The 16,109-nt window shown below is 38.5% G+C and overlaps 1 protein-coding gene across 6 annotated transcripts in view; it reads right to left on the minus strand.

Annotated features, from left to right (window-relative positions):
- Positions 1-16,109, minus strand: part of LOC121673499 (ubiquitin carboxyl-terminal hydrolase 34) — a 91,336-nt gene that overhangs the window by 43,067 nt on the left and 32,160 nt on the right. For all 6 annotated transcript variants that reach the window (XM_042046833.1, XM_042046836.1, XM_042046834.1 and 3 more), the window contains exons 7-10: positions 9,855-10,047; positions 6,881-6,942; positions 252-333; positions 67-159 (exon numbers count right to left, since the gene is read on the minus strand). In XM_042046833.1, coding sequence (XP_041902767.1) covers positions 67-159; positions 252-333; positions 6,881-6,942; positions 9,855-10,047 — 430 coding nt within the window. The remainder of the gene's footprint in view (positions 1-66; positions 160-251; positions 334-6,880; positions 6,943-9,854; positions 10,048-16,109) is intronic.

Genomic DNA, 16,109 nt, shown 5'->3' on the forward strand with positions numbered 1-16,109 from the left:
AAAATCAACTTATTTTATATTGTTTTTCTTTTATCACTCCTGCAATTACAAAAATTTGATATATACCTGTGCTGCAGCCCAAATACAGTCTATATGTTGAGTACTAAGTCTCCCTTCAGCTGCAAGAAAATTCAGAATCACTTGGCACTGTTTGATGATCTGCAAAGTGAGAACACAGTGAGGAAAGATTTACTAGAACAACAAGTTAATGCTCCATGTTTATACCAAATTAACAGTAATTAAATACAAACCTCAATATGTAAATTTGGTCCAAAAATGTGCTCAACTACATTGTTGCTGATAAGCCAGTCTGCAAGTTCTTTTGCAATTGACCTGGAGATGAAATAAGAGTGGAAATATAAAATTATCTCCCTGTAATATTTACTCTGTGCTCTTCCCTAGCATAGCACATCCTGCAAGTTGATATCTGCAGTTGTAGTGAGGGCACAAAAACCTTCTGAACACAAACCATAGTCAATGTCCATTTTTCCAAGCAGAAAGCAAATGATTTCCATATTTCTTTTCTTTAACTGGAAGACTAAGACCAAATATCAACATTTCCCCTCTGGATCATCAGCAAACATAACCAATCATTCTACTAATTTTATTAGTTAATGCTCAACAGACCACGTGCAAACAATTCCAAAGACCTCACAGGTAAAATATTGACACTGCTATTTAATCCAAGTTTATAATGAAATTCCAAAGTAATGAAATGTAGCTAAAGGTGGGAGTGACAGAAATTATTTTCTAAAGAAGCCATGTACATAGTTTTAGATTCTCTTACACAAATGGCAACTCTCCCAAACCATGTTTGCCATGGTCATACTTACACACGTTCAGCACACAGATACTTCCAAATCCTCATTCTGCTTCATCCATAACCACAGGGAATTTACGCACTGCCATTCCATAAGCAAATATTCAAACTGACCAGGATAAGGAAACTGAATTTTCCAAAACAAAAGTTGAACTTCCAGAAAGCACTGCCCTGTCTGGAAAGCAGTGCATAAGCTCCTTTTTATTCCTTCTCTTCAAGCAAACGTTTGTTTACCCCCATTTTGGCACCAGAAGCAATTACAGGACATCAGAGTATTTAAAGCCCAGCCTTTGGTTTAAAAGGCCCTGGAATAACAGTGCTCTGTTTCACAGGGAGGAGAGGATGGAGGGAGGGGTGTCATAGAGGACTTGAGGAAGAGTTATTTTTACCACTTCTCTCCATGTCACATTTATGGTTACTATTAAAATCCAGGACTGCCGAATCTTTATCATGCTCAAGAAGGAAACAGGATTCTTTAGGTAAAAAGAGATTGCCAATGCAGGTTTTCCAAACAGGATTCACTATTCAGGGGCACGCTGCCAGTGCTTCGATTGTTTTGAACTGCCTGATCCTTGTGGTTGAACTCAAGGAGCAAAGTTCCTGTTACCCCACATCATTTCCATATTGTTCTCTTCTAATTCCAGGACATGGGGAATCAAATATTCTCACACTGTTCAAAGATAATGTCCTGTAATTTAAGTCATTTAAGTAATAACTGGCTCGCAAGGTACAAAAGTTTGCCAACAGTTATCATTTACAGCTTATCAATAAATTAGTTCTCACACTGTAAAGTCAGTTTGACAGGGGATCTGCTCAAAGAGGGATTGAAAAGATAAGCTACATCTGTTCCATGAATCCAAGATGTCCTTAACTTCCCACAGCCTCATTTCAAAACCAAACCAAAACCCAACTATCCCCAATACCCAGAAGATGCCCACCCAACCCAAACTTTGGCACATGCACGTTTCTGACTCTACCAGGGCTTGGATTTCTGTCTACCAAAGTCTGAAGAAAGACCTTTCCTTTCTTGCTGGATCTGAATTTTTCAAGGTGTAGCTTTCAGAAGGAATCCTGGATAAACAAACACTGCCAGGCTCACTAGGCAATGCCAGTACGAAAGGACATATTCCTCATGGGGTCTCTTTATCCAAACACTCCTGCTCATGGCACAATATCCATTAGGCTTTATAAGCAGTCATATGTTGCATTTTAACCACTCCAAAGGAAAGAACAAAAGCTCTCCCTCTGGAGTGAGTTCCCTCACATTTTATTAAATTACCATGGCAGTTCTGTCTCTAATTCACACCATGTTTCTTCTGAAAAACCACAGATAATTCTTTTGAAGGAATGCCTTTTTTAATGGATGTATTCTCAGCAGTAACAAACTCTTTATCCTTCTGGTGAGCTCAAGTGTGGTAAAACGACATCTCAGATTTCTGAAGGTACATCAAATGTTCATTTGATATGGATTTGTTGAGGAGGACCAAAAACAAGAGGATCCTTGTGCAAAGCAGAATGAAGCCCTTGTGCTTCCCAGAGAGAACTGTTCCTCCCAGAAACTGAGGGCTGAAAGCATAGCAATCACTACCTTTTAAAATGATCAAGTTATTACTCCCACAAAGTATTTTGCTCTCTGATTTACTAAGGAATATATTTACACTATCAGATTCAAGGATTCATCAAAAAAAGCTGATTTCAGTGCAAATGAAGGATGTCTGACTTCTTTCTGAACACTTCCACTTCAGGAAAGGTTTTCTTGAAAAAAATTACTCTTTCGTATTAAAGGAAATGGCAAGAGTAAAAATCATGTGTTATGATCAAAGCACAGATGTGCTTTTCCCTCTCACATGAAAGCAGCAGCACAAGGAATGGTTTTACAAATTAGATATCCAACTCAGACAGACCTTAGGAGTAAGAGAATTCACCTTGGGAGTAACACATATTAGCTGTTTTTCATGGATTTAATAATTGGATAGCAATAGGAAAAGTCATTTAAAGAACTTGATACTCTCTGGGGGTCTGTGTTGTGGCTGAGGGAGGAGAAGAGAATAAAAACGCAAAGGTAGCAGCTACTCTGGTTTAATTGTCTCTCTCACACTGGAAATGTACACAACACTTAATCCATTTCTCCCCAGAACTTTTCATGTAAACTCACTGATAATTCATGTCTGTCAAAAATAACTGGTTTACTTCCAGGAAATGAAATTCAAGCATTTTTGACATAAGTTTCCCCAGGCATTCCATGAGAGTGCAAGGAAGAGAGTGGGAGCTGTGCAGTTGGTGATATAACCTGATGTTTGGAACTGCACTTACAAAGAGGGGGAGCAGAGCCTGATTTTTGTTCATATCCTCCAGTTTATGCATTTTCCTGGTAAGTCAAAGAACACCTCTCTATGAAAGGACTGGGTTAAAGTCCTAAAAACATTTTAATCTAAAGCTGTGGTGCAATACTTGGTACCCACATGATGACCCAAATCCAGGAACAAATCCCACAGCAAAGTAACCCCCCCTCAAAGGAAACCTTATTTATTCAACCAGTCAATTCCCCACGAAGCAACAAAAACACACCAGCTCAGAGCTGGATGAAATACAACACTGAGTCCTCAACATCACTGAGAAACAGAATATAAAAGCTCCAACGAAAAACTGCAGCTCTGTAACTGGCAGCTTGCAAGGGAGGAACGCTAACACCTCTTGACAACATCACTGAAATAGGATCTACAACACAACAGATGTGAAACCCTGATCTCAACTATTTAGGATCAGAAATGCGAAGAGGATACAGAAGGCACCTTCCCAACACCCATTCAAGCACATGTTTTTGCTTCTGAGCACAAATTTTCCTCTTTGATGCTCTGCAGGCTCTGAAAGCGCCACTCTGACATCATCTGGAATATTTGTTTAACTACTGTGTGGGCCACAAGAAAGAAACATTAGTGAGCTGAGTGAAAAAATGCACTTTTCTTTTTCCCCCCCAAAGAAAATCTGAAAAGATCTCTGAAATTTGGTTGAGAGAGAGGAGAAGAGGTGTTTAAATAAAGCTGCCAGAAACTGAAGTCGGTAAGCTTAAATAAAAATTGAGAAAGCAAGAGTCAACATAAGGTAAGAAATTGCAGTGAAGGGAAAAAGCAACACAGAACTTGCAGTTGAGTATCTCAATAAATAAGGAAAGAGAGGGAAAGAAAGGAGAAGAAACAATCCAGTTCTTTCTGTTCACAGGTGAAAGGAATTCTGGACACCTGAAAGTGATCTGCAGAAAGCTTTTTAAGTGAGGGTAATCAAGGTTTTTAAATGAGTCAGGAAGTTGTCTCAGTGTCAACCTGGAACCTGAAACCCGAATACTTGGCTGCCTGCCAAGAGAAGAGTAAAACAAAATCTCTCTTTACACATGTTATTTCCAGAAGCTGACAGTATCCTCACTAAAGAAAAAAACAACACGTTTTCCTCTTGTGGTCCAAGTAACACCAAAAAAAAAAAAAAAACCAAGTATCTCTCACTTCCTGAAAAGCATCATCATTTTTCACTGTGACATCAGTGAAACAGTTGCAGGAATCACTTATTCAAAGACTTGGAGACTCTTCTGTTCAGTCTCATTATTTTTCGCTTCAGTAGATTTCACACTCCTCAGTACCTCAGATTGCAAAGAATCTGATTCTATCTTTAGAGCCAGGAACAGCTCAATTAAAAGTCCATCTCTGAGGGATATGATGCAGTTGAGTGGCAGAGACATTGCCCACATCTGGACCACGCCCATCCTCAGTCACCACAAAGCCTCAACCTTTGAGAAGGGAGGGAAATGAAATCTCAAAAGACACACAGATAGCTACAGAACAGATCCGTGTGTCTCAGCTTTCTGCTGCTTTCAAGTGCAATTTGTGACATCCAGCGTTTTCCTAGACAGAAGATGCTTTAGAGCTTGTCTTACCATGGAAAAACTGCAGTGAGGAGGATAAAAGTGGGAAGCTACCGTTGGAAAATATTTGCTAAAAAATCCTGATATCAATTCTGAGCAAGGAAGAGCTAGGACTAACTGAAAGCTGTTTTTTTTTTTAAGATACCTCCCGCAAACCCACCTTATCAAGATACAGAAGGAGAAATCCCAAAGGTTGACAGTTCCAAACGCATCTGGAAAAGTCAAAGCATATAATGGGGATGACCAGACATAATGCAGAACATCTTCTTTTGGCAAATCTGCAGAGGCTACAAAGGTACAAAATAAAACTTCAGACTTCCTTTCTCCACTAAGGAAAGAACACAGGAATGAAAAGCTTTCCTTTTGCTGCTCATTCAGTCACTGCCAACTCCCTAAGTGCCTTTTCATCCAAAAATTTCTCATGAGCAGAGTCTGTAATGAGAGGGAAGCTTTGTACTGAACAAACTGGAGAAGTGAGACATTTTCCCCATCCTCCTGCTCCAGCCCTTTCTGATTATTTGGCTGGAAGACATCAGTGATTCCAAAAGATATCTGAAGATGAGCAGCAATACTTGATCCTGATTTGCAACCACCTTTCAGGTGAAACTCCGGAACAACTGTAATGCTGATTTTTTAAAAAAATCACATACTACAAAAGTGGAAAAGAAGGTTTTCTGTTCGTGCTGCATTCCTTTCAAATGACAGCCTGTTTACAGATGCCCCTGCCAAGAAAGTAATATCCCAAAGGAGAATTTGACAATTTCCTTCAGCTTTAAAATAACTCTGATGCTCTTGCAGAGTACATCTGCTCTTCTGCAGGGAAATTTAACCACTCTTCTCTTTTTCCACATTGATAACTTTTCTTTTTTACATTTGACACTGAAAATCAAACAGCTTTGTAACAGGTTTAAGTGGCACAATCACTTGTTACTGTTACCATGACCTAAAAACTACCTCTGTTTCATATTATCAGTGCGAGGGAAGGAGAAGAACAGGATAAAGCTGAGGTTTGTCAGTCCCAGCGTAACAACTCACCCATGAACTGGCAGTGCCGTGTAGGAAACACCCCAGCCGACCTCACATTCCCAACATGTTCCCTCCTGGAGTATTTACTATTTAATTCTTATTCCCAGGGTATTTCCACATCTTCACGAAAGCAAAAGTGCCTTAGATTTTGATTCTCTCTTTTAAAATACCAACATACTCCCACAAATTTCTCTTCAAATATCTATGGTGCTTTTTACATGAAATCTACGGAACTGTGGTCATGACTGCAGCCAGATTTCACTACAAATAGAACTATTTGTAATTAAAGTATCCAGACAAAAGCAAGACACTGCTGCTGCGACAGACTTCCCATTAATGAGCAAAGGGTACTGGAGAGTGTGTCAGTGGCCCCCAAGACAAACAGAGTACATCACCCCCCCAAGAGAAACTTTAAAAGTATAGTATGAGTAAAATTCTATAATTTAAACACTTTGCCTGTTATTTCACAAGAACAATTATTTCAAATATCAAAATATGTATTTTTAATTTAAATTCTTGACAGTTATAACATTAAGTTGAGTTATTACAGAAATGAACATTTCCTGGCTGAAATACAATCCCACAGGTCAATCTTCTTGAAGATTTATGTGAGTCCTTTTAAAATTGTTCAACACACCCAAATTATACAAATAATGGCTTTGAAAAAAAAACCCAAAAGCACTGCCTCACAAACTCAGTAGAAAACTAATAACAAGGCTGGGAGCCAGTGATGGCAAGACAAGTCTTGGTTAAATAAATAATCCAGAGAAATGAGAAGATGGTAAAAATTGTATGAAACGGATATGAATTAGCTGGTTCTTATTATATATCACAATGGAAATAATAGCCCATTATAGGTATTTATTACTTCAGGATCTACATTTTTCTAAAGCTTACCTTGACTCTACACTTTAATACAAAAAAAAAAAAAAATCCAGAAACATTTAGAAATATTTTATAGTCACCATTTAAAACCATTTATTAACCCCCTGATTAGAATATTTCTAATCAATGTCTCAGATTATCACTGCTCCCCCACTGTGTATAAACCATAGCAACAACAGAGAAGAACTGCAAGCATAGGAAACACTTGAAGTATTCAGAATAAGGTTCCTACTTACGTTTCTGTGTCTGAAACTAATGACTCATTATTACACACATCATTGAAGGTATGAAGTTGATTCTATGGTTAGAAAAAGGAAGAAAAAAATTACAATTTTCTCCAAATATTTGGTGAGGTAGTTTTCTTGTATTTCAAAATAGTATTAGTGACATTAAACAAATTTTTATAAGACTTTATATGTTTTTCAGTAAGTTGTTTAGACAAAATTAGAGAATGAAAATCAGGTATTTTTACATGAAATGAAACTTTCAAACACGTCTGAACTGATACATTTAAGACATTACAGAGGAAAAAAAAGCCTGTTAGAAGTTTTACATCTCTTTTCCACTTCTTCCCTCAGCATCACCTTCCAGACACAGTGATGGCTCTGTATCCAATTCTTTGCATGTACATAACATCTTCTTAAAGATTCTAAATTATGCAATAGAACTTATTTGGCATGTTATTTTTGAAAAAAAAAATTTAAAGGCACAGTAATCTGATTTTTTGAAGTTAAAATTATACTTGTTGCGTAACTTCATCACAATATTTACTCCTTTCTTGAAACAAATCTAGTACATGCACTCTACAATTCAGGTGAATTCACTAATCTTCTCAAATCTTTACACACAGACTTATTTGTGTCTAATCTCAACGATTTTCAGGGGGCAAAAGTGGTTTTGAAGAAACAAAATGGAAAATACGCATTGAAATTGGTGAGACATGAGAGCCTGACTACACAATTATTAATAGATTGGTTACTAATAGAGAATTTCAAATGAAACATATTTAGGCGTGGAAAAACAGATGACAAGAACTTCAGGAAAAGGCTGTTGTGCCCAGTTAGAACTGGGTCACATAAAGCAGTGGAAGCTCACTGACTTTTCTGAAGATTCACCTCCATATGAAAATGTTTTGAAAGGGCTCAAAGAGTGACAGAGTCTTGAACTGTTCCTACCACCAATTTTAAATCCAGGGTCACCATTGAGCAACACTTCCCACACTAAATCCTTCTCCAAAGCAATTCTGACAAATATGTTCTTTTTCATGTTGGGATTTGCAAACAATTTTTACAATAACTTCAACTAAAAGCTCAGAGTTCTGACACAGCAGCACAAGACAAAGCACATGTGGGACAGGGTTGTAACACCTTGCTCTCCCTCAGCTCCTAACAGGTTTTTCACTTCAAGTTTTGTTTCCTTGAATGCCAGAGGGAATAAAATCCTTTTTCATTTTTTACTATCTACAAAACATGGTCAGAAACTAAAGGCACCTGTGCCCAGACACTCAACTGATGCAGCACAAATGTGGCAGGGCAGTTATGAAGGACACAAAGGGAGAAAGGCTTCAGCAAGGAACGCTGAGCACTAAAAAGCATCTCCCGGGTCTCATCTCCAGAGCCAGGCACCAAAGGACAGGAAAAGAAAGTCCTATTTGTGAGGCAATAGTAGAGAGAGAAGGTATTTTGGAGCTGAACCACCTCAACGGGTTACTGAGAGGTGAAATGGAAGAGAAACAAGGTAACAACAAAAATAAAACTTTCCATGAGTTGAATGAGAAAGAGGAATTAATTGTCGCAGTGTTCCAGAGCAGTTTTAAAGACTACTCACATAAAAGAGACAGACTCAGTAACTTAGTAGCATACAATATTCCATTTTTACAAGCTGAAAACTATTGGCTTTCATCTAAAAATACTACAAAATTTTTCTTCTGGTAATACATGTTTGTTATTTAAAAACTCTCATTTTTACAGCAGTATTATCAATCACAACAGGTGAAAACATGTAACTACTTAACACAACTTCACACTCCCTTAAGTGAGCTAAATGCCTGAATAAATAAAGCAGTTGATGTACTCTTATTTTCGGACTTTGTTTTGGCAAGGATACACAAAAAGACATACACTGGTAGTTGAACAAGGAGCATTGTATAAAACCAAAGGAAAGGATTCTAAATCCTTTGTAAAAATCTAATCTAAAAATCTAATGCATTTGAAACTATGCAAAAGTGGAAATATATTTTAAGATCAATTATACTGCGTGGATGTAGCCCACAGCCTTTTTTCACAACCTAGTAATTTACCTGTATGTAAATAAATGTTTACTTTGGTTAAAAGCCAGCAATAATCTGATTAAAAGTACTTACAGATCTCTTTAAATTGCCCTTTATTCAACTGAAAGTACTTCTATCTCTAACTATAGTGAGAAACAAAATCAAGTTTAAGTAAACTTGTATTCAGTGACAGTCCCTCAGTGATTCCACATCATCAGTTAGAAGGGAGAAGGCCAAATATGTTTAGAAAACACAAAACTGAAAAGGCTCAGATGGATAAAAAACTTCACTTTTGCCCTCCTGTGGGACTCTTAATGGCTGTAGGAAGCCATGACAAATCAAGAATGCCCAGTGTCTCTTGCCTGGTGCAATGTGCAGCATTTCCATGGGAAAGGGAAAGATGGGGATTTTTTTTGGTTTAATTGTTTTCTATTGAATGCTGTTGATATTTACCTCTTCAATTCAGACTTCTGCTAATTAATGCAGAAATGCTCTCTCTCGAGAAACAGACTGTACTAACAAACAGAAAATGAGGTTTGTGCAATACAAAACAGCAGCTAATTGAAGCAGAGTCAAGATGCTGCAAAGGTAAAAATGCAAAGAGATTGAAAGCCTTTCCAAACAACAAATATTGCCGTGGTAAGGGACTTCATTTCAACACAGCTGTCACAAACCACGGTTCTAAGCGTGTTGTTTAGCATGTGAATTGTTCAGGTAACGTGAGCCAGTTCCATATGGTGCAGAACACAGCCACCACTTGGACTCAGCTCTCAGCAAACCCTACACTCACCATCATGACTATAATTTCCTAAGGCTGCATGTAAGAGGATCCTGCTGCGTTCACACATTAAAAAACGCCCTCCAAACAAGCCTGTAAATCGTAAATTGCGACAAGAAACACTTTTTGCTAACTGTAATTGATATTTTTTAAAAGTTCTTACTGTTATTTGGCTCAGCCCAGCCAATCTCATTGTTAGAGTTGGTGACATGAAGTATTTGAATGCAAGATCAAGACTTTCTTTATCAAAACACAAGGCTGTATCCAAGGGTTCTTTCACTGTGCTCCACATTAAATCTGCCATGTTCCGGGCTGCACTCTGCCGCAACTCCTGGTCTGACAGTTTACATAAATACCTGGAAGAAATTACAAAAGGAAGAAAAACAAAAAGGGTATGATTCAAACTAGAATGTTCCTGGAGCACCATCTTGATTCTAGCCAAGACGTACGACCAATAGCTCTAAGAATATTCAGCCTTAAAATACCACTATCGGAAGTCGGCAACGATGAAAGAAAAACACCAAGGAAAACCAGAAATATGTAAAATTTTTTACAAAGTAAATAAACTGCTAAAGGATTTCAAACAAGTTAAGTCCTTTCTCTTGCAGTCATCTTAGATGAAGGCTCATCTAATCCTGCACAGTATTCTCTGCAAATGGAAGGCATAAGAAATAATTACTTATAAAAACTAATTTACAGAACCTGGTGGAACCTCAGTCTTACCTAAGCAACTACAAGACCAACACAGAGAGAATCTGGAGTGAAATTCCCGTAAAGTTCACATACAGAACACCAACACAACTGAGAACTTCTTCTGAACGTGTAACAGAAAAACGTTTAGAAACAAGCTTTCCTGAGCTTATTTTGATGCCATTAAAGATGGCACACTGAAAGGTGCATGCATATGAAGTTAGCATAATTAATTTTTTCTGCTGTACTTCAGCGTTTTGAAGTTTCAGCTACATCCAAACTAGATTTAACTACACAGAAATGCGTTAAAAATCCATTTGTTTGACAGCCTCAGCCTGGATCCGTCCTTGGAGACTGGCCAAATAGATGGATGAATCTTTTAAAAAACACACGAGATATTAAACTACACTTAACCAGATTTATGCACCATTCCTTGGCATTTACATCACATAAACATCAGTAAATTTTTTTTCAAAAGCAAAACTACAGGCCCAGATTCTTATTTAGATTATGGTTCTTTTTCACAGCTCTTGTGTAGAGGCCTTAAAATAAACACACTTAAATGATACTTAACACTGTCAAACAGAGAAAAGAGACTTCAGTGCAAATAATCCCAGAGTCTGGAGATGTATGACAGGAATCACAGATCAGTAACAAGAGAACAAAAGAAGGAACATTCCAGGCTAAGGCAATCAGATCCTTCCCTGTTCTTAGTTGTGAAATTTGTCTTCTCATGTGGAGCACTGGAAATCAAATCCTGGCAAGAAAGTGCTACTTTTGTGCTATGGGTTCTAAACAGAAGCAAAGTAGGGATGGAAAGGGAACATTCATTTAAAAAGTCCAGCAGCAAAGCAGGCCCAGTGACCTGCCTTTAACCTACAGACAGGTGAGAGCAGTTACACTCTGAGGGAAAAATGTCCTGGTCTGTGTTACCAAACATAATTATTTGTGATGAGCAAATGAGGTGATTTGTCATCAGCAAATAGTGATGACAGCGCTTGTGTTCCAGCCACCATCCATGTACGTCCTGCCCTAGTGACAAAGGGACATCCTGCATCTCTGCCCAGCTGTGCCAACAGCAAATCAAATATGGAGGATTTATTTTATGGGGGAGGCAGTGAATGAAAGAACCAAGGCCATAATTAAGCTCCCACACCCAACCACAAAAAAGCAGGTACAGGGTTGTGGGATTTTGGAGTTGCTGTCTCTGGAAATGTTCAAGAAAAGGGCAGAAGTGGCACTTGGAGACATGGTTTAGTGGTGAACATGGCAGTGCTGGGTTAAAGGCTGGACTCAGGGGTGCTTTCCAACCTTAATGATTCTATGACTCTCAGCAATATCAGACCAATTTCTCTCCCCATTTTTGTATGCAAATTCCTATCAGCCCTTGTTCCCAGAGCTTTCCCATGTCCATAATGCACATCAAGTCAGAGTCAGTAGTTTGGTGAAGCATTTCTGAAGATCTCAGGCATGTTCAAACACATCATATGAACTCTCTCATTTTACAAAGGACAGATGAGTGTTTGCATGCACTGAGCAGGGGGATGGACACACCCACATAAACAAAGCAAGGGCGCTTTGCTGGCTTCACTCAATTTCTGTAACAGGACTTGGACCTGAAATCTTCCTCATACTACAAAGTTTGGTGAAGTTACTACATGAATCTGGTTTATAAAACAGAACATTTCTTTTTTTACTGCAATATTATCAGTCTAAACCTACTTTCATTTACCCACATTTTTAACCTGAATCAGGCTTGTGTCATATTTTCTGTATTACAGTATTGAGAGTGTGTTGTTAAAAAAACTGCAAGTTATAGTAAGTGAAACTGTGGTGTAGGTGCATTTTCATAGCTACAGAAGTACTTTAACAAAACCTTCTGTTTTGCCAAGGCCCTAACGAAAGCTACAGAGAACAGAGCACTCGTCACCCACCACTCACTCAGCCCAGGTATTTGACACAACTGGGTTGTACTAACCAGTAAAAAAGCAGAAGATGGCAAACTTCTCTTTAGAAGTGTAACTGCAGCCAACACTAGAAAATTTATTGGCACTACTACACTGGTCATAAATCAAACATGATCATATCTTTACTAGAAAGATTAAAACCACAGAAACTTGCAGAGTAGGCCACACCTCATTTTTTATTGTGGAAAGACGCAATGGCCTAAACCTGTCTGCATCAGTAACATTTTATGTTTTTAGAGGTATAACATTATTATTATTATTAACAAAAAGGAAATCTTTACCGAGCACTTGGCAATTAACATCTTTCCCTACACTGACTACCTGTAAATTTGCTGCATTGCCTCATGTAAGAACAGTGGAGGCAAAAGGTCTATTTAACCCAAAATAGCCACTCTAAAAGCGGATTAAAGATTTACCCCACGTATAAAAAAAATGGATGAACCTATCTACTACTGTGAATTCATTTATCTCTTTCTATTTATACTTTTGGCTTTCTCATTAACCTGTGCCAGTCAGTTTGACAATTATGCTGGTGTGAAAAACAAACTCCTTTCACTTCTTAAATCTGCAACCTGACAATTGGGTGGCACATTCTCCATTCCTTGTTTTTCAAAACCTGTGAATTACCATTTCCTACTTATTATCTTCATATCATTCATACATGATATGAATTGCCCTGTCAAAAAAAAAAAACCCTCCTAGACTGTCTCTCCTCTTCTCAACGTAAATTTTTTATTGCCACCTTCTTTGTCACACTTCCTACCACCGAGGTAGTTCTGTTATTATCTGCAGGATGGAAGGATCAGAACTGTATAGACAGTATAGAAATGTGAATGTGTGACTGACTCATATAATGGCTTAATAATAGCTTCCATTCTGTCCTTCATTACTTTTTTAATTCCTACATTTTTATCTTTTTGAGTCTGATGAGCATTAAGTCTTAAAAGAAGAGATGAATGATACGACAGGACCTGTGTAATCTACTTAATCTGGAGTTTTTACCTAAATGAGACTTCCAGAATGAAACATACCTTTTTCATAAATCTGCAAAAAGGATACTCCACGTTTATAGGACCTGTCCTGCCAGCCTGGCATACTTCAAATAATCAATTCATATATAAAATCTACATTCAATTTTTTAAAATATCGGTTTTAACCTACTTAAATTATTTCATTTTGCTGTATTCAGGGATAGAGAGAGTTCAGTTTTAAACATGCAGTTCCATGCTAATGTAACGCTTACAATCACATCTTATGCTTCAGGACTTCAGCTACTCAGCTGTGAAATCATCTTTTTTTCCTTTAATCTGACTCCTTTGGACCACAGCTGCAAAAGGGCATCCAGCAGAATGAGTCAGTGCTTCTCAAGTGTCTGGTTATTGTCTTCTGACCTATCTATTCTTTTTACTTTAAATTTTCAGATTTTTTGGAGGATGGAAATATTTTTTGTGATTAAAACCTTCAAGGCTCATTACAAGAGGTTTTCATGACATGTAGTAGCAAGGAGTAGTTTGGGTACTCCCATAAAATCCATCTCAAGATGAATATTTTTAACAGGAGAGTAATTTGAATTCTCTCAGCTGCATTTTCTATGGGAAGCACCATGGATCAGGAATTGTTTGGAGTTTCCACTTCCTCTGCAGATACCAGTGCTGTGTGCACCCCATGCCACAGCCACACAGGAGCCACTGCCACTTGGAATTTCCTCCCAATGCGCTCCATCACAGAACGTTCTGTTTCTGCTTAACTGGGGCAGAGACAGGAATCCTTCGCAAAAAATGTCTCAGATCCATCTTCAAGCAGGAGACAGCGAGAAGGGGATGAGAGCAGAAAGGGGTGGAACAAAATATGCTCCTGGTCAGTGCTACTGCTGCACTTTCTAAAGGACAGAACTCTTCATTTTCACTTTCAGTCAACAGTCTCACCACTGAAAAACTGCCTTCAAAACACCACTGGTGAGAGCTCCTGCACCCTTGAGACATTCAGGATTTGGAACCCTGGAGAGCATCTCTCATCTCTGATCTTGAGGCACAAAACAGATGGAACCAACACCTTTGCTCATAAAGAGACATCATCAACTCACCCTCATTTATAACTGCAGGAAGTCAGGACTTACTTTCTCAAGTCACTTTTTCAAGTGTCTTTTAATGAGAATTTTGCAATTTTAAATGCAGAATTCTAAGGTATTAGGATCAGTAAGAGCTTCCTTCTGAGGAGGTCAGAATCACTTTGCTTCCTTACTGAAAGATGTACATTTTAATTTAGGTAGTTTTCAATTTAATCCTTTATTTCTTTCCCAAACTGCTTAAAAACACAGGCCCCTCAGAGGCAAGATGTGAATGTCTGTGCTCCACTGGCCAGGCAGAAGGTAACATTTATTCATGTTTTTCTAGGAGCAGCAATAATGACAGCAGGATTGTGCCCATGATCTCTGCAAATTCCAGCAGTGGTCTCCTCTCTACAAGTACACACACTTTGCTGTTTCCTTCATCCACTCCTTGTGGAAATAACCGTAACATAAAGGGTAACCTCAGCTGACTAAAAGTTCTGCTAAGATGCTGGTCAGGTGATCTCTCTTGCTGCTCATGCTGGTCAGCTCTGCAAAATGTACTTCCTGCAGGGAACCTACAGGAGCAGCAACTGGAACTAAATCAGAGTCCCAGGAGCTCATTCTAGACTGAAACCTCCTCCAAGCCCTCTTAGTTTGCAGGGCAGCAGAAGCTCTGCAGGATTTCTTTAAAAGGTGCTGTGCTGCTGTGCCCAGCATTGTATCCCCTTTTTTTTTTTGTCTTTTTCCTGAAGTAAAAGCAGACAGAGACCCAGAGACCCAAGCTGCTAAGGCAAGATCTGTAAGTTTGATAGCCACATGGGGTGAGCTGCATCCATCAAGAGTCATCTTTCCCTGAAGGCATCTGTGTTCACTTCTGTCCCACATAAAGGTACAGCACTAGAGGTTATTTTTGCTCTATGGCCTCCAAGCTTCAGTCCCACTCCATAAGCGAATCATCACTAAAAAAGCTCTGGATTTCATAACACTGAGAAACCTCAGATCCCATCAGGATTCAACTGTGAAAAATAAAACTGGGAGAACATCCCCATCCTGCTCTAAACCAGGTTTTCCATAGATGTATCCCATGTCAGTGTTACCTGATTGATGTAAACCTACTGTAAATTCTACAAACAGACATCAAGGGCATTATTTATGGCAAGAAGCTGCTGACAAATCACATTTCAAACCAGATGCGAATATTCTAATGGGTAAAGAGGAAGACATGAGAACTCCCCCAAAAAAATCTTCTATACATTCCAGTGACCCCAATTACAACTGGAGTTATGAAATAGAAAATGTTTTAAGCATTACAGGATGACAAGCAAGGATTAGCAACAAAAACTACAGGACATGTTATTCTGTCTCCCTCAAGTAGTTCCTTATTATCAGCCTAACTCTAACTGCTGATGCCTCAATGCCCTTTTTCATTTCCATACATTGCAAGAAGACAGGGAAGGCTCGTGACCAAATTCCCAGGAACACCAACAAGCATTAATGGAATATGTATGGAGACAAGCACTTGAAAATCCTCTGCCTGCTCTCTCTTGACTGCCTCATGATTAATGATTACCTTTATAAGATTTCAAAGATAGCACATCAGCATTAAAGGAGTGCACTTGGCTGGACTGTAACTCAAGAGTGATGTGTTTTAATAAAAGATCAAAATACTCTTCTCTCTGCTGGTATGATTTTAGTAGAAACCATAGTACAG

The sequence above is a fragment of the Corvus kubaryi genome, unplaced genomic scaffold, assembly GCF_017639235.1.
Source record: "Corvus kubaryi isolate FWS band 111438036 unplaced genomic scaffold, C.kubaryi_AGA036_p1.0 65464, whole genome shotgun sequence".
NCBI classification, from domain to species: Eukaryota; Metazoa; Chordata; class Aves; order Passeriformes; family Corvidae; genus Corvus; species Corvus kubaryi.